General features: G+C 36.8%; 1 protein-coding gene across 2 annotated transcripts in view; it reads left to right on the top strand.

Annotated features, from left to right (window-relative positions):
• raskol (Ras GTPase-activating protein raskol) overlaps positions 1-19,929 on the top strand; it is a 258,900-nt gene that overhangs the window by 42,095 nt on the left and 196,876 nt on the right. For both annotated transcript variants that reach the window (XM_089253806.1, XM_089253805.1), the window contains exon 2: positions 12,958-13,097. In XM_089253806.1, the coding sequence (XP_089109932.1) occupies positions 12,958-13,097 (140 nt within the window). The remainder of the gene's footprint in view (positions 1-12,957; positions 13,098-19,929) is intronic.

The following is a 19,929-nucleotide window of genomic DNA, read 5'->3' as shown; positions in this document are numbered from 1 at the left end:
TTCGACAACATTATTTCAATGATCAATCAAGGAGAGCTATGCAATTATTTTTCAGAAAAATAGACAAATTTTCTGTTTATTTAATTCTGTGGATTAAAAAAACAAACAAACTTACCCTACTTTTGTTGGCACATCACATATCATCGAAAATTAATCTCTTTTAAAATTATCGAACAACACTTGAACTTTCTCCAATATAATGTGACAGTTTTTTTATAACTTCATAGCTGGTGGAAGCAAAATGATAATAAAGCCATTCGTTTTTTGAATTTATTTTATAAGTTCAAGTTACATGATAACTTCTATTATTTTAAATATTTATCTTAACGTTTCAAGGCTTAAAAACGTGAAGACAGAACGAACCAGTCAATATGAAATAGGATGTGTACCGTTGTGATACCTTCTCGTATTACCGTTTCTTTTACTCATAGATAGCTGAGCTTTGGCAGCAATTATGAAATAGTGGCTGACATAGCGAATTAAAAATAGACACTACATTGTATAAATGAAAGCACTTGCCTCGCGTAAACTCTCACAAATATGACGGTCTTCCTGTATTATAATGTTTACTTTCATCCGCTGACTTTGGTTTACTTCGTTTTTATTGTAACTAAAGTAAATGTTGTATAATTTCACGGAAGACTCTGGCTCTCGACCAATTGTTTCTATTTATGATAAGAAAATCCAATTTTGAGAAATATAAGAACTTCTTATATTTAAAGTTTTGGAAAACTTTTATACGTGCAATGCACTTAAAGTTTTCGCCAACTAATACCATTGCATCGATTTTGTGCGCACAAAGGTCGAAAAAAAGCTGAGTCAATGTCAAGTACGAAATTTTTCACTGTAATGTTCAGCGTTCTTCTTAATAACTATGCGCGTCATCAAAAATGGTGGTAGTGGTACTCAACAACACTTTCTACAGATGTGTCACAATTTGTACAGATCATAAAAACTCCAGAACAAGTGGCTGACAACCTCCGGTAGACAGGTCCACTAAGGGGTTCCATCCGGCCGTAAAAGGTGGTCGTGAAAAAATTATCAATCCACATAACAGGATAAGTACATCAGTTTGTGGCGCGCTAGAGGTAGCCATCTCAGACATCTGGCCTACTGACTAAAAAGGTTGTGCAGTGTGCAGTCCTACTCCAGAACTCATATTCAACTTTCTTCAAGTTGTAATAATTTATTATGAGTTTCGTTTTTTTTTAAAAATGAGCAACGTGGTGGGAGATGCTAAAGAAAAAACGTTACATTCCCTGCATATAATTTCGTACTATATTTTTCCTGTATATTCACAAATTCATTTTCACTTGTCCATATCCTCGAGTTGACGAAAGTTTTGGTAGGCAGGTTGTATCATATATGGTTTTATGGGATATTGAGCTGTTATAAATTTTGTGGTAGATCGATGTCTCTATGAGTAGGCTATATTTCAAATACAAATCTAAAAAATCCACAACAGGCGAAATTACCCAACAAGGTGACTGAAAAGTTATGCCCATAAAACATATGGATGTCAAATATCACAAAAATACCCAATATAAAAGCATATATCACCAACAAATAATAATATTAATTATAATATACAGGGTGGGCAAAAAAGTCCGTGAAACTTTAAAAATGAATAAAAACCGGAAAAATAACCGAAATTAAAAACAGTTTGCCGGGTTAGCATCGCTAGGTCACGGGAATTTTTTTAAGACAGGAAGAAAAATAACTAAAAAAAACAGCCGATAGGTCCGATTTCACGGCCGCTCCGCAAACGTTAAAACGACGTTCTTGTTGAAATTTATCGGGAGAAAAACAACACCATGCATATGCAAATGTAACCTGAGGAGGAAGAAGAAACCGTATGCAAATCTACGTCACAATGAATAAAGTGCGCTATTATCCCGTACGTTACAACTGTTAGAACGGTTGCACGCTGGAATAACTTCACTGAGCTGACGTTCGCACCTTTTATTCACTGTGACGCAGATTTGCATACGGTTTCCTCTTCCTCCTCAGGTTACATTTGCACGCATGGTGTTCTTTTTCTCTCGATAAATTTCAACAGAAATGCTGTTTTAACGTTCGCAGAGCGGCCGTTCCGAAACGCGCTAGCGCGTTTGCGTTTCGTGTTAGACCATGCATACTTTGATGACAATTGTTTGTATTGGTGAGTACTATCACCTCTTAAAGTTTTTGCCATCTTTTCTGAATTACCCTGTATACATGTTTCTATGTAGAACTTTATTTCTTCGATAATTAAAAACACTACTGCCAGTTGCATAGTCTCCACATCTTGGAGCAGTAATTTTAGGCTGGGATCTTCAACAAGCCTTTGGGCCAGACTTTTCAAGGACCCTCAATAGTGCATTTATAATATGAAAAACAAAAACTGATGAGAGTCATCCCGGGACCCAGGTGTGGATCTCTATCGGTCCCACCCTTGTGGGGCTATGGTCAGTTGCCCTATTTTAATAGCATTCGTAAAAATTTTAGGAATAGAGCGTTACATGCATTGTATGTTTTCTTTGTTTATGCTTCTCAAGATGTCTGGTAAATTTTTTCTTTACTTTTATGGGTAGCCTCATCAAGATCGGTTAATAACGTCGAAATGTGAACAAAACTATATGTTTGCATCGCAGATCCCAGGGAAATTTTTTTCAAGTTTGGAGTTTATATATTTCACACAATTTAATTATTTACAGTCACAAACACAAAACTCTTTCAGTGAATGCCAATATTGCTTAGTACAGAGTAATACTCTGAAGTCTAAAGTAATGTGATAGCTGGAACTCTCTGACCATAACCATGTGGGTCAAATCCGCATGATGTGAGGTATAATTTTGCATACAAACACTGTTAATTGAATACAATTTAGTTAATTTGAGACCAAAATTCTATAAATATACTACTTCAACTCTGGCCATATCACTATATTGCAATTTACTGTCATTAATGAGATGGGTTAGAAACGAAGGTGTTATCTATCAGTGGTCGCCTCAAATTCGTTAGGGAAAATATCTTACCTGCATCTTCCCTCGTGTTTGAACCTGGGACCGTGACGGCGACCTTCACGGTGGTAGACGAGCATCTTACTACCACGCCACTCGGGCGATGCAAATATATTAGTCTTTGGTAAGAATTATAACCAAAACTCCAGCTGCTCCTGAGTATTTTAATACAATAGACTCTCGCTAATCCAGTACATACCAGACCAGGGTGTGCCGGATTACTGGAAGTCATCTGAAAGCCTATTTAAATTATATAAACTTATGCACACAAACATTCAGTGACGTGTTTTCCTATGCTCGAAGAAACCCCGCCTAAAAAACGCCGGATTTCTTACTGGATAGACCGGATTAACGCACGGCCGGATTATCAAGAGTCTACTGCAAATAACAATAGCTTTTTTTCGAAATAGTTGACCTCATAAAATTTTTCCTAGTAGCTATAATCCCGTCCGTAGAAAAAATTCTGCTCCCTGAAATACTGTATTTAGAAACGAACGTCATGTGTTAGCATGCTTTTAATGTCTTTATTTCTGGTCCATTGAAATAGCAAAGTTTTCATCTTTAACTGCTTCACCAGTTCCTACTTTTAGCCCCTCGAAACCCAGCGTAGGTGATCATTATATATGGCGATTTTGTCGACTGGACAATTCTTACTTGATTATAACACCATAATCGTGTCTATCTCAGCAAAAATTCTCGTAAACCTAACTAATTATGCTTGAATTCAAAGGTGCCGGCATTTTTTACAGAAAGTAGAGCAACACCGAGTTAACCCAGGGCCATATAACAAGGGCTGTCTCGTGAGGCGCTGGGTCATTACCACCGTGACTCAAGTAGGCAGTGGCTTGTCAAGTTGACAGTGGCTGGGTCCAGCTGACATCACACGTGACGTCATTCCCCTGCAGAATCGAGGGCGCCCGCTTTGCTACCTTGTTAATTTTCATTAGTATCTGTTTAATTATTGGCTTGCTACGTTCAGCCATTTAAACATTTAAAATAAAAAGTTTTGCATTTGCTTATGAGGTAACTCCCACTAAGCATATTTTTCTGGGACCCATTTCAGTTGAATCACGTACGTTAGTTAACTTTTATTGGGTCGATTGAAAACCAACACAAATAATTTCAATTATCTTCTGAACTTTCTAATAATTTTTAATTAGCTTTTTATTTTCATTTGAATTAGGTGTCACTTTTAAAAACCTTGGACTTCATTATTACCAACTGCACCATAAAAACATGGGAAGCAAATATAAGCGTACTTACAGTTTACTCGATCGAGCCTCTTACACTGGGACATCAAAGAGATGAAACAGCCCTTACTATATAGCTCTGGCATTCACCAAGTCGAGGTGTTACTGTATTTTGGAACAGACCTACATGCATAAGGTCTCTATAGATCAGAGGTCTTCAATCTTTACCTAGTCGCGAGCATTGCCTGTACCCATCATCAATCGAAGAACACCCTTACGGCAAGTTTGACTAATGAATGCAATGCATGAAATCAGGATAATTTCAATCCTTGAATGCAATTTGTACAAGATGTTTAATTGGAACATTGTTCAAGTGCTTGCGAGTACGAAATTGGACATGAGCATCGAGCACTCTGGGTGCTTCAGAGAGCGCTATGGTGAATGCGAGCAATGGGTTGAAGATGCCAGCCGCAGATGGATATTAAAACTTTGTGCTTTCTTAAATTTAGTAGTCAGAGGAGCACGATTAAAATAAGATTGTATCACAGTATTGGGACTTGAGAAAACTTCTTTGAAGGTCTTTGCACAGATTAATCCAGGTTCCTCAAAAATTAGACGATAATACCCGATAATTTGAAATAAGCAAGAGAAACATGTGAATTAGTGGAGCTGCATTTTCGAACGCCGCACCAATCCCGCTACTTCTTTATTCAAAACAGAGCTCGTTCACAAAAACGGAGAAAAGCCCTAGTGAGCTATAGTACTGAAGGAATGTAGTGGTCAGTATATTCTCGGGATCTCAAATATGATCGATAACGTCTACGAAATCCCGTCGGGAAACGTTGTCTCTACCTGTGGCACCAACCACGCTACACCCACCATCACACGAGTAGCAATCATTAGCCTGTTCTGTTTTCGATAACCTATTTGAAGGAATGGATCATTGATTCAAAGCATGCATAGAAACTATAAAGAAATCCATGATCTATAAATGTTCCATTTGTATATAAAAGTTTAATTTCGATTACTTCAATTTAATGCTTTCTGTATATATTACAGTATTAACCCTGTATGTATATTTGAATATACATGACAAATACATGGTATAAAAAACACATTATACCAATTTCTTTTCTCAATTATTTTGGTATACAGTATTAGCAAGTATGTAGATGAACGCAGGTGTCGAGGAGATATGATCGAAGTGTTCAAAATTTTCAATGGGATGGATAGGATGGACCATGAACTTTTAGTACACCGCCAATCGACTGCTTTTACAAGGGGACACCAGTATCGATTGGTGAGGGACAATGCAAGGTTATGGTGTCGCAGGGAATTTTTCTCTAATAGGGTTGTTAATAAATGGAATAGCTTACCCCCGGAGGTAGTAAATTGTAACACAATTGACACGTTTAAAAAGAAATACGATAAACATGTTGGGGTAAATCGAGAAGCTATCCATTCTTAGAATAAGACAACCATAAGTATTCTTTATGGGCATTGTATAATATTTTATCATGTGTATATATTGTTTATAATTTGTGTTAATTGCATTTTTAATGGGGTTGCTGTTTTTTTGAAACATATGACATCCATATTTTTATGGGCATCTTTTTATCAGCCACCTCGTTGGGCATTTTGCCTGTTGTGGCGTTGTATTTGTATTTGTATTTGTATTTGTATCTTTTAGTGTCATTCAGTACAAAATACGGCTACGTTTTTTAAGTACGCCATGTTTTTCTAAAAAGAGTTCATTCCTTGTCGATGTCATTTTTTGAGCTGCTGAAGAGATTGACGTGTTCAGTGATTTATAAATTCGTGACACACATTGAGAGAATTATAAATAAAATTCAAGGTAACAAAACGATTCAACTTTGCTTAGCAAGATTTTATGAATTTATAGATAACAATAAAACAAAGGAAAAATTTATATTTTACCCTTAATTGGTCATTGTATCTAATTAAAAAATCCACTCTCTAATTAGTTAAATTGCTGTTTTGATGTATTTTTACAATAAAAAATATGCTAAAACAGCACCCATTTATATTCGTAGTCAAGCGCGGATCCAGAGGGGGGCCTTGAGAGCGATCGCCTCTTCCAAGAGCCGGATAATAGGGGGAAATTTGCCTGTCCGGTAAAATACGGATGATCCGCTGCGCCTACACAGTAAGTCGCTTCTCCGACACATCACCCTGGATCCACCTGCCTTCGCTCCATTCGAAGCTGAAGATACCTGCCTCGGCTGGCTTCATTCGTAGCAGAAGATGATTGCCTTCTCTCAGTCGTGGATCCAGAAGAGAGCGATGGGAACGACCGCCCCTCCTAAGAGCCAAATAATACGGGAAAATTTGTTTTTCCCGTAAAATATGGGATGATCAAAGGAACTCACGCAAAATTCGCCCTTTCCGTCACATTGCCCTGGATCCACGCCTGTCTGTAGTGTTATTGAAAAAACCGTGTCGGAAACTATCAGCTATAACTAAATATATATTCTTATGAAATTCAGAGTTAATTCCTCTGATGATATTATTCTACACATCTAATATCTAGGTCAGTGCAAAAATACAATACAAGAATTCAAGCGAAAAAATCGCCTTCTTGAAGCAACAACACACAGATAATATATCGTACACCCTTAATTCGTAGGACAACGAATGGTCAGCGAATTCTTTGCCACGATGTGGAAATGGATTTGTGTTTCTGAGACATCTTTACGGTCGCCTCGGAGAACGCTTTTATTATATATTTTTTCTGTCTTTACTTACCAGTAATATCTCCATATTTATGAGTCCCATATTTTATTTACGATCGAGCAATAGGAACGGAAATGTCCTGAGTGGCGTGACCGACTCTGAATCCACTGCTGTTTATTAAAGCTTCACGAGGAGGAGAGAGATTTGACTGTACAAAACACATTCGTACAGTATATATCTCCCCAACATTCTCTATGGTTCATCTCTTACCCTCCTTCTCCATGAAACAATTTACTGAGAACTTCTCTCTCTCTCTCTCTTGTCGCACATATACAGTAGTATTAACGTCCAAATTGAACTCATTGTGAAAATTGTGTGGGCTCATGGTTCATCAGATGTCATGCTCCTCTTTCTCGTCATTGCTGCTGCTTTCGAAGTGAAGAAATGAATTATGTTCGGCAACGGAAAGAAAAAAAAAACATTTATGCATCTGTGATATAAAAAGATATTTACGACAGGAAGTGAATAATTTCATAATGTTAGTCCTAGCAAATGTTTTTAGGCCCATGTCCCCTATTGCAATAAAATATTACATACATCATGCAGCTTGATCTATCTGCGTAGATGGATCTATATACCATTTGCATATTTACTGACGTTGACTTAATAATAATAATCATTTTTACTGTATATCGGGGTGATTTATTTGGTGAATATTTAATCGAGCCAACGTGTAAGCTAAAACAGTGGTTCTCGACCCGGGAGCCATGTGACCATCTTCTGACACTGGAATATTCTAAGGGTGTCACGGGTGAAAATCGAGTAAAAGGGTGCATGACAGGTGGGCGAAGAGCCCACAGAGCTGTGAGTATCTAAGTATACAGGGTGTCCTGTCAGTCCTAATTCGTCTTTTATCTCATCGACCGTTCACCTAAGAGGAATGTTTCCAACTTGAAAAATGTTCAAAATGTGTTCAGAGATCATCCTGTACCAGTTTTAAGAGTGAAAATTCTGTGTCACAAAATTAAAAAAAAATCTGAAATCCTCCTGTTCTTTAACTTTCAATTATAAAGTTAAATGTTGTTCTTTCCCTCATTTTCAACTCAAATATCTTGGCTAATATTACACTTACACTGGGAAACATGAAAGTTTTTTGGTTGGGCTCAGAAGAGACGGGCAACAAATTTGTAATTCGAAATCAAGGGACGGGGGAACCGTATACAAGATTAAATTTTATATCTCATATTACGGCGTCTAGCAAAATGAATAACGTATTTAAAGTGGACACGTTATTTGAATAATTCTTTCAAATTGAAAGTGTATTTCTATCACCAACACTTCAAAAAATAATGTATCTGTGTACAGGGTGTGAAGGATAAGACTTCACACCCTTTATATAGATGTGAAGAAATGAAGCTTTTCAAAGTGAAATAATGAAGGAAAAATTGCGAATACTGTACTTTCAAAATCCAGTAGAACCATATCGTCTTAACGCATAAGCTCATGCAGGCATGATTCAGGAACCTCATGTCCGTATGGGGCTCTATATAATGAAATCAGGTACTATAATTTTGTAATGTATGTGAATGTGTAAGGTGTTACTTCCAGTTAGATAGGGGGGGGCCACAGCAGAACATGACTGTCCCCGAGGGACAGACATTACATTGGGACATCTCTACGTAGGACTCCAAACGAGAAAAAACTCAGTGGGCAATAAATACATTGACGTGCTCAGGGGGGGGGGGGCTGAGTCAAGATCATAGCGTTATTTAGCAGGAAAAAACGTAAACCTCCCCAGAAGGAAAAAAAATTTGAAAACCCCCCTAGAGAAAATTCTGCGTACGCCTATGAATAAATAGCACAAGGATCTAGAGATCAGCCTTATTTGTAAAATTTCTGTTTATTATAAATTTACCCAAAAAATCAATAAGTTTAAAGGATCTTGCTTATGAATGGGGAAGGTAAAAATATGGTCGAGAAGACCGTGAGGTCAACCCTCGTTGTTTCACCCTCGAAAAACGTATTAAAAAATTTACAAAATGGGATGTAAATTGTTGCTGTTATAATACTTTTAATTGAAACATTTCTCACCAACACAGCAATTAAATTAACTAGAGTGGATTTTTTTAATTAGCTAAAATGGTGAATTAAGGGTAAAATATAGTTTGCCTTGATTTTAATGTTATCTAAAAATCTTGCTTAGCAAGTTGAATAGCTTTCACCTTGAGTTTTATTTCTAATCCCCTAAATTTACAATTTTATAAATCTCTGAACACTTAAAATTTGACACTGACAAGAAACAACTTTTTTTAGGTGAAACAATATTGAACTTTGATAGTTATATAGCCGTATTTTGTACTGAACTGACACTAAAAAAATTACTTCCTATAATACCAAAAAAATTTGAAAAAAATTGGTGTGTGTAATGTTTTTTTTTCTTCTTCTGGAGACTATTTTGAGACCCTGTACTTATTATGTATATTCAAATATATACGGGACCCTAGAGACAGGGCCGTCTCTAGAGAATCATCGGCCCCGAGCAAAGTGGTTTTTCCGAGGCTCCTACCAGGCTAGAAATGCCCTTCATACCAATTTACATGCTTACTGTCGAACGTTTTAAACAGCGCTAATTTTCGTGAGGGCCCTCTTTGCACTCGAGGCCCCCGGGAAGTGCTCGGATGGGACCATGCGTTAAGACGACACTGCATAGAGGTTTGATCTACAATGTGAAAGAAAGAAAAAAAAACTGGTTGGTTTTTGCGTAACCAGTCTCTAATTACGGAACTATCCATGCTCTTGTTTTGCGTGAGATAAGCTTTTTAAAGCCGGCAACGATCAAAGGTATCTATGAAATCGATCGAGTAGAGCGTAGGTAGCACGCAATGGATGAATAATCGTCCATATGTAAATACTAATTGAAAAGAAATCGATCGCAATTAGAATTGCGGAAGATTGAATCTCTCGATCGGGTTGATGAAGCCATTTGCTTAAGCGTCAACCACGCAACGTCCACGTATATATTTATAAACTGGATGGAAAAACAAAACAGAACTGTGTATACAAACCAAACATACTGTATATCAGGGGTGCACAACTTCCTGCCCGCGGGCCCTATTTGGCCCGCCAAGGTATTCCATCTGGCCCGCTAAAAGTGTTTCGGTAGAAAAGTATCAATACCGTACGCACACGATCAATACCTAGGCTGACCATATTTCTTTCATAAAAATAAGGGAAATCCGGATTCATACGGATATCGGTAATTATCGCCAAAAAGTTATCAAATGAAAGTAAAGTTGTTACGTTACCAATTACAGCCAAAATGTTGTGAAATGCAAGTAAAGTCACCAATTCGAGACAAAAAAATTGTCAAGGACAAGTAAAGTGTCCAATTACAACCAAGAAAAATTGGCAAAGACGAGTGATTCACCAAAAAAACTTGTATGTTTGACAAATTACGTGAGAATATATTTATATGACTAATTGATAATGATAGAGTTATAATATTATCATAATATACCGTATTTTAACGTGTATAAAGAACCCCTTTTTTGACAAAAGTAGGGTACCAAAAATAGGAAGGGGTTTCTTATACATGAATAGTATCTATATACAAGATGTCCTGTAAGTGCTAATGCCACTTTTATCTCATCAACCGTCCGTCGCAGAGGTATATTTTAATTTAAAAAATGCTCAAAAGGCGTTCAAAATTTACCCCATACCAGATTTGAGACAGAAAATACAGTGTGCAACAAAAAAAAAAAATCTAACGTTTTACATGGTCCCCCTGTCCTCTAACTTCCAGTAAGAAAGTTGTATCCTTGTCTCTCCTGGGCCAAACAAAAAATTCCAAGTGCAATATCCGCTGAGATATTCGATTTCAAAACTTGGAGAAAAGTTGGGAAAGAAGCGTTGTCCGTTAATTTTTGCTGTTCTTTCATAACTTTTCTCCGATATTTTTGACTTCAAATCTCTAAGCGAATATTGCACTTAGAAACGTGGAATTTTTTCTGCTGGCTTCAGGAAAGACGGGGCAACAACTTTCTTATTGGAAGTTAGAGAACAAGGGGGGACCGTATAAAAATTTAGATTTTTTTTATTTTGTGACACACTGTATGTTCACTCTCAAAACTGGTACAGGGTAATTTTTGAACGCCTTTTGAGCATTTTTTTAAATTGTAATCATACCTCTACGACGGCCGACTAATGAGATAAAGGCCGCGTTAGCACTTACAAGACACCCGTGTATAAAATGACATGTCCTAACTCACTGATTTACTGATTCATCATCGCCGAGCCGAAGCCGCTGAAGCTATAGTTATGAAATTTGGTCGGTAGTTTTATTTCATGACGTAAAGACTCACTGAGCAAAGTTTTTTCGAAATTCGCATGAGGGGCTCAAAGTTTACATAGAAAAATCACGCCGAGCCGAAGCCTCTGAAACTGCAAATATGAAATTTGGACAGTATTTCCATTTCATGTTGCAAACACTCACTAAAAGGGTTTTTTTCTAAATTCCACACCTAACAGGGTCATACGTAGGCCTAAAGGTAATATAAAGAAATCACGCCGAGCTGAAACCGCTGTGACTATAAATATGAAATTGGGTCAGTATTTTTATTTTGCAATGTAAGGACTCACTAAGACGGGTTTTTAAAATTCAACCCCTAAAACCGGGTTTTCCTAGGAGTAGAATTTCTGCGACGTGTGCAGCGTGAAAACGCTGATTGGTTAAAAACTTGAAATTCAGGTTTTTTGACCAATCAGCATTTTTACGCTGCACGCACTGTAGAAACCTGCTCCTAGGAAAACCCCGCTTAAGGGGGTCATAATGAAGTTCAAAGGTTATAATCACTGAGCCAAAATCCCTGAAGCTATAAATATGAAATTTAGTCGGTAGTTTTATTTTATGATTAAAAGACGCACTAAGGAGGAAAATTTGATCAGTATTATATTTTATAATGTAGATACCTATTAAGACGGGATTTATGAAAAATCAACCCATGAAGGGTGTCATGAGAGGTACAAATGTTATATGGGGAATCATCACCGAGTAATTTTCAGGTTAACAAATCACCGCGAGCGAAGCCGGGGGTGTAAAAGCTAGTTATAGATATACCTTTTCAACTTTTTTCCTAATTTTAAGCTCGAAAAATCAGGGATTTCCATGTACCAGTGGCGTCTTAAGGCATGGGCCCACCCGGGAACGGTCCGGGGGCCTCAAGAGAAAATTTAAGAGAAATTAACGCTGAGTAGATCAAATCCCCTCCCCCTCCAAATATCCCCAATAGCATCTGTTGATGTTGTATCTTGTCTTTTCAGAAATTTGTATTTTGTCTTGTAGATTTCTTAACCCACTCATAAATTATGAATTATTTATTTGTAAAATTCCATTGACAATTTTTGATGAAATCCAATATCAAGAATGAATGTGATTTTCAATAATATAGGAGTTTTTCCTTTTACCTTCAGTCAATATAATGACTGATTGTTTCTAAAGAAATTTGTTTCTCTTATTTTAATAGCATTTTTGGGTAATTTTTCTTGCAGTTTTTAAGGCTTTTTTTTCAATTTTTAGGGCATTTTTTCGAGGGTTTTTTGGCCCATTTTTTATGTTTATTTTTCAGGTTTTTTTATGTCAACAACATCCGGGCCTTGGTCATTGCATTTTTTCTTTGAGAAATATTTTTCAAGATGTCCCGGTTTTTATCAAGAAATCAACATTATGTCCCGGTTTCCACTAAGATTCGTCCCAGTTTCGCAGTTGCATGATCTATCCACCCTACCACCCTACACGCACACAAAATATTTTGATCCCTTCTTCCTTATCTCTCAAAAGTTTTACTAGAATTCTCGAAGTTTATGTGAAAGAGCTGTTAATAGATGGCAGCACTGTCGTTTTCGTTTGTGGGTGTTTTCGATTTTACTATAAAATTTTGGAAATTCTTTAACATGAATTCAGTGAAAATTTTTTGAAGTGCAGAAAAAAAGAAAACAAAAGTCTTTGTATTTTTTAAAACAAAATGTTTCTTGTTATGAGTTAAATGTGTTTTATTTTTCTATTTTATGTATAGAAAAAGAGGAGATTATAGGGCTCATCAAAAACAACAGATGGCGACACCAGTCCAAAACTTTGTCTGTTTGGAAGCCTTTTTATTGTGTTCTGATGCAAGATGATCGAACCTATACGCATTTTCCGACTGAGGAAATGAGTGTAAGTCTAAATTTCTTTTCTTGTAAAATTATGGAAACTCACTGGAGTAATTTTTTATAACGAGCCGTTTATGATTTCGGGAGCGTTTCCTTCAATTTGAAAAGTTTATCAGAGAGGAAGTCGGCATCGCTAAAGTCATGTATAATTAGGAATATTCAAAAAAGCTGAAAAATATTGAAACCAAAATGCACGGATATTTGAAAAAAAAAATGAGAATTCCCAATTGATGAAGGAAATAATTTCAGTACTAATGGAAGAATGTAATTGAAATTTCGAACTAAAAGAGGGAATTGATTCAGAATTATTGAACACATTCACAATTAGAAAAATATCAGAATTAATGAAAATTATTTATTTTGTATTCAAACCTGTGAAACGCCAAACGGCTCTGATTTCACAAGGTGCACAATACAAACAATAAATGAAATTGGAAGAAAAAAGCAGGGGATATCTATATTTCTACTAAAAAACTATAAATTAATTAGACACAAAAATATATGTAGAGAGGAAAGCATAAAAGATAACACTAATAAATGTTTCAAAAAATCTCCGAACACGCAACAAACAATAAAATTAAGCGAAGCATTTCAAAATTAATGAAAGTCAATGAAGAGATTTCGGACGTTTCAGTTCACGCCAGGGCCGTCTTAAGAGAATCATGGGTCCCAGAAACAAGCGATTTTTCTGAGATCCTACACCTTGCTAAAAAAAACGCTTGCCCACAAACTTACATGCATACTCTCGAAAATTTCACCCAGATTTGGTTTTTGTGAGGTCCTCTCTCTTTTCTTCAGGCCCCAGGCCGTGCTCGTTTGGGCCCATGCGTTAAGACAGCACTAGTTCAAGAGGAATCATTGATGGTTGCATGGCTGTTATATCCCTGTCAGACCCGAGCATTCATTTTTTTCAAATTTTTAATATGATTTTGCATTATTGATACTTAAAAATACACAAAAAACATAAATTTCGGCAAATCTTTTTTTTAAATATTGACATTCTTTGTCAAAGTTTAATTAAAGAAAAAAATATCTATAATATAATTCAACTCACACACACACACGCACGCACGCACATATATATTCAAATTTTTTTCAGCCAAGGTGATACAAGGTGTATTTACATTCACATAAATTTTTTCCTAAATTTTATGTAATATGTACATCGCCCTTACCCCGGAGGCACTTGCTCTTGGAAGCTATCTTCAAAGAATATAAAATTCAACTTTAAGTGTTTTCCTCTGATGGAGCCCCTTCTCCCCAAAGTTCATATTCGCCATGTTTCAAACTCAAAACACTCACAATCTTTCAAGTGATGGTTTAACCCCCTGAGGTTGAACAAAAAATCTACAGTGAGAAAAAGCAACCACCTCGTTTGCGTGTGCAGGATCTGAAAGGGGTATGAAACCCTTGGTGGTTACGACACTGTTCTACAGAACTCAAACATACATGAAATTACAACTCCAATATGGATATTTCCATAGTAACAGCAATGAAAAACTTTACAGTTTTGATGCCGCGTAACAATTGAAAAGCTTTTGCTGAACCCCAGAATTCCGCGAAACACCAGTTGGAAACCAATGATTTAGGGGCCTTGTTCTACTCGGGGCTCTAGGCAGTGCCGTCGAAACGCGTGAACCACCCGGGCAGACCCCGGGAGTGAGACTTGTGAAAATATCAGGTTAAAATTTTCGAACGTAAGCATGTAAATTGGTAGGCTGGCATTTCCAACCAGGTTGGGAGACAAATATATCACTTTGCCCAGGGTTCTTTTAGCCCTCAAATGCATAAATTATGATTTCATGTTGATTGTCCTCTCAATTTAATAGTTAAAAGAGAAACTTATATATGTGTATATATATATTTTTTTGTGATATTAAAATACATAAATGCGCAAGTAGTTATGCCATATTTCCTTCTTCTACGATTTAGAAAAAAATATGTGTAAAGAAAAAAAATTATATATCTCCTTCTCATGCCAGATGCATGAATGAGCAAATTTTCAAAACGTTGGAAATGACGTTTGAATGTTTAGTCTACTCATGTTACTCTATGATCGCCATTTGCCTCAATTTTTTTGTAAATTGCGTTTCAATAGGAAGTTAAACATTCGCGTTTCTGACAAAACTTTGATAGAAAAATATAAGGAATCCAACCAGCTTTTGAAAAATCCAAAAAGTGAAAATTTGAATATTCATGCTTCTGGCGTAAGAAGAACGATATGTAATATCAGCAAGAAGTGTTTTAAAAATGATTTGTATATATATTACAAAGCTATGCATTTAAGGGTCAAGTCACCTCTGTTTCGTAGTATCTATAAAAATATTTCTTCACGTTAATAATCTGATTAAAAAGTTTCCGCATGATTTTATATTTTTAATCTAACATCTTATATTATATATGTATATTTTTGATTTTATAAAAATATTTTTTCACACAACTTCTTAAATTTATATTTTAATTGTTTGGGTTTTTTAAAAAAATAAAAATCAATACATACGCTGAAACCTTATTCCTTTGTTTGCTACCTGTAATTCTAATGAACAAATTTACTCTGATAGATTACATTAGTTTTGGTCCAGAATTAATTTTATATTGTTTATTATATACATAAAGACATCATTAAGAAGGTTAATTAAGCTCGCTTTAATCAGCTCTTCTAGCATTTCTCGCTCACATTTTTAATAATTTCAAGCAAAATAAATAACTGGATCGTCTACCCTTCGGGTCTTCAACCTTTCTCGAGTTACAAGCACCGTCTGTGTACTCATTATTAGCAGAGGAGCACCACTATAGTGATTCTAAATAACTTGAATTCAAATTAAAATCCTCGCAATGCTAATTTTTGAATGAAACTGGTATTTGGCACAGTGGTACCTCGCCATTCGACACTAATCCGTCGCCAAACAGATGCTGAATTACAAAACTCCAAATAGTGGGACAATATTTTATATATAAGTTTATGGGAAATTGATTAATTGATTCTCGTTGTTGGTATCCCATCCCCATTATTATTAATGGAGAAGGGGAGAAATATGCAGTATACGTGGCCCCTATAAGGGTAGGGCTGATAGAGCTCCAGCACTGGGGCCCGGGACGATTGTCAAAGTTTTTTTACGCTATAAATTAACTATGGAAGGGTGTGTGAAAAGACTGGCATGGAGGCCCTCGAAAGTCTCGGCCTGGGGGCCCTGTTCCAGGATGTGGGGACCATGACATTATATACTGTACCAGTGTTTCCCAAAGTGGGCAATGGTCCAGGAAAGTCGATAGAAGCTATGGGTTTAGGATTCATTGGGTTGGCTTAAAATGGGGGGGGGGGGAATGAGGAAATACATTTTCTGAAGAAGAGGCGGTAGAACAAAATGTTTTGGGAAACTATGAGGTAGGCTACTGTATATACAATGTTTATACAGTAAAACCTCTCTTTTGCGGACACCAGCGCGACAAAAAAATTCGTCCGTAAAAGAGGGGTGACCGTTAATCAGGAGTTTGAAATGCACACTTTTATTATACAAAAGGAAATAACATATTTGGCCACAAAAGAGGGGTGACCGCATCTGAGGAGTGTCAGGAGTGTCAGACCCTATAAAGGGGTTTTACTGTATTTATTGTACTTATTTTATTGTATTATATATAACGCAGAGACCTCTTTTAACAGACTTTGAAGGTTTAATTATTAGGAACCCATAATCACACATTTAGTGAACGTGACTATATTAGCAAATGCTAATTCTTTCCCGACACAAAGAAACTGGGATTACCTGGTTTGCTAGAAAATGCATTTTTAAATTCCTTTTTAATGGTGCTTCGAGATTTTTCAAAGTTATCTGCAGCTTGCCTTTGGTTTATTTCAACATGTCTAATTGCCTCTGAACAGTTCAGAAGATGCGTCGGAAGTGTTTAGAACTTGCAGGTGATCGTCTTGATCTTGACGTGGGAAATTTTGATTTCTGAATAAATTTAGTGGGCTCTCAGTTCCATGCCATACATTACCGTGGGTATTCGGACACTCACAGCACCCCGGCCTCGACCGACGCTATTGCCTGCAGCATAATGGCTTTCCTATAAAATATAATTCCTTGATCATAAATCTATATATATAAAATATGTGTGTGTGGGTGTGACTGTGTGTGATTCGTCATCGCCGAGCCGAAACCGCTGAAGCTATAAATATAAAATCTGGTCAATAGTTTTATTTCATAACGTAAAAGCTTACTAAGAAAAGGCTTTTGAAATTTTGACCCCTGTGGGGTCATAAGGGGGTTCAAAGGTAACCTAGAGAAATCGCGCCGATCCGAAACCGTTGATTCATGAAATTTGGTCGGTAGTTTTATTTCATGACGCAAAGACTAAGAGGTTTTTTTCGAACTTCGAACCCTAAGGGGGCCATAAGGTGTTACAAAGGTAGCATAGAGAAATCACGCCTAGCCGAAACCACTAAAGCTTCAAATATGAAATTTCGTCAGTATTTCAATATTGTAATGTGGGCTCGCTGAGAAGGGATTTTTCAAAATCCAACATGCTACGGGGGTTCAAAGGTTATATGGAGCAATCATCGCTGAAGCCATAAATATGAAATTTAGTCAGTATTATATTTCAAAATTTAGATGCCCACTGATACAAGATTTCTAAAAATTCATCCCCCAAAGGGGTCATGAGGGGTTCAAATGTTATATGGGGAATCATCGCCGAATAGTTTTGAAATTACTAAATCCACGCGAGTGAAGCCGCGGATAATAGCTAGTCTCATCTATTTTGATCACCGTTCCCGTAGTCGTGGTCGACTTCATTACGAATTGACTTGATACTTCAACATCTAAGGTTCAGTCGAGCAAAAAAAATTTTCAATTTTTAGACTGAAATGACATGTATCCTTTACGTGATGATTAAGACTTTTTTTGAGAGGATTCGTAATAAGAACAGAAATAGTATTTATATAGCAACAGTGGGCTATATTATTTATTCTCATTCCTATGGGGCTTAAAATATTAAATGTTTTCTTAAAACTTTTCGGCATAGTCAAATGGACAGATGTATTTTAATTTTTCTGATTCACGTTGGGCTTTCTGAAACAAAAATGCAAGGCGTATTCATTCAAATTTAAAGAACCGAAGCCCCACGGTAATCAATAACTTGCCTACAGTTAACCTCCCGTTAATCTGTGGTTTCGAAACAACGCATTCAAGCTCGAAGGGTCTGGAAAACCATTTTCGTTCTTGTTTGCGGGTCTGGACGGCCACTTTTGTTCAGATTCCTCTCTAGAGGTTTAGATTTTCACTTCAGAACGCCCATTGTTAGCGCAAGTCTATATACAGCGCTTACTGGTTTTACTATCGTGACCTTCAAATTGCTTAGCGCAATAAATTCATGTACCTTCTTACATGCTTCTTAATGAGATTGTCCCCGTAGCTAGTTTCGAAGTTCGTATGAAGATCTATTCTGTTTCTCTCCTCCACCATTCCCATTCATACTTATCGAGAAAAAAATGTACAGCATATTCGTTTAATTTTTTTTAAAGAAACAAATCCTCACAGTAAACCAATGGTTCGCAGCAGAAAATTAGTTTCATCGTGATTTAGAATAACACGTTACTTTGAAAGCACTACCGTCTTAAGAGCATCATGGGACCCGGGCCAAATTATTTTTCAATGCGTTACCTGGCAAATTCGCGAAAAATAGCTACTTGTATTTGAGGCCTTCTCTTGAGGCGTGAGGCGCTGGAGTCATTAGTAGGCTCGCTTAATTTCAGGAAATGGCCCCCAGGTGGGGCGGTAGAGATAGACGGCTTTTTCTCAGCCGTCTATCTCTTATAAGGCATGTTTTTCAAATTACCGAAGCCCCACGGTAACCAATAATTTACGCAGCGACATTCTCACTCAAGTGCGACCGTGGTTTTGGAACGCAACATTCTAGTTTGAATGGCCTGGACTCTTTCTTGTTTTCGGGACTAGACGGAAATTTCGCATGCCACTTTGTTAGTCCTGGATGACCACTTCCGTTCCTTAGAAAAATGCTTGCACTTAGTTCAGTACACAAATTGTTAACGCAAGTCTAAAACAGCAGCCGCTAGTCTACTGCCATGACAACTTCAAATCGCTTAGCGCAAGCTCACGAGCTCTCTTGGTACACCTTATTAACATTCTGCCCCTATAACAAGTTTCGAAGTTAGTATCATGATCCATTCTAATTCTCTGTCTCTCCTCCACCATCCCCCTCCTTAGTTTCTGAGAAGATTACTTCAGATCAATATTTTGTGGGGCGCTTTTCGAAACAAATTCAAGGCATATTATTTAATATTTAAAGAACCGAAGTCCCCACGGTAACCAATTATTTGCAGCGATACTCCAACTCTAGTTAGTTCGCGGCTTTGGAACGCCACTTTCTAGTTTGAAAGGCCTGGACTCTCTTGTTTGATGACATCGACGGTTCTCGGAGGTATTGGCTTGCTTTTAAACAAGTCTAACAGCGGTTACTAGTCTACTGCCAAGACAGCTTCAAATCGGTTAGAGCAAATTTGTGCTTTCGTACTCCTTATTGATATTCTGGCCCGTAACTAGTTTGGAAGTTCGTATCATGATCCATTGCTGATATCAGGTGTAGGTTCATTCATCGCGGTATTAATCTCATTACGAATTTATCGTAATCCTTTTTTTTGAGATTTTTATATATTCAATAAGAATTTTTTTTTCTCAAACTAGTGATTTTTTTTAGATTCTGCGAGTAAAAAAAATTACCATAATCTTCGGAAGATGGAGCCAGCAATTATATAGGCTCTAGTTACAAAAAATATTTGATTAAAATTCGATAAATTGATTAAAAATGTTTGATTAAGC

This window comes from Pholcus phalangioides, unplaced genomic scaffold (assembly GCF_987345545.1).
Source record: "Pholcus phalangioides strain wild (caught in Gottingen) unplaced genomic scaffold, Ppha-v1.0 ptg000039l_1, whole genome shotgun sequence".
NCBI classification, from domain to species: domain Eukaryota; kingdom Metazoa; phylum Arthropoda; class Arachnida; order Araneae; family Pholcidae; genus Pholcus; species Pholcus phalangioides.
The sequence above is the reverse complement of the archived record's forward strand: the minus strand, read 5'-3'. Positions and strand labels throughout refer to the sequence as shown.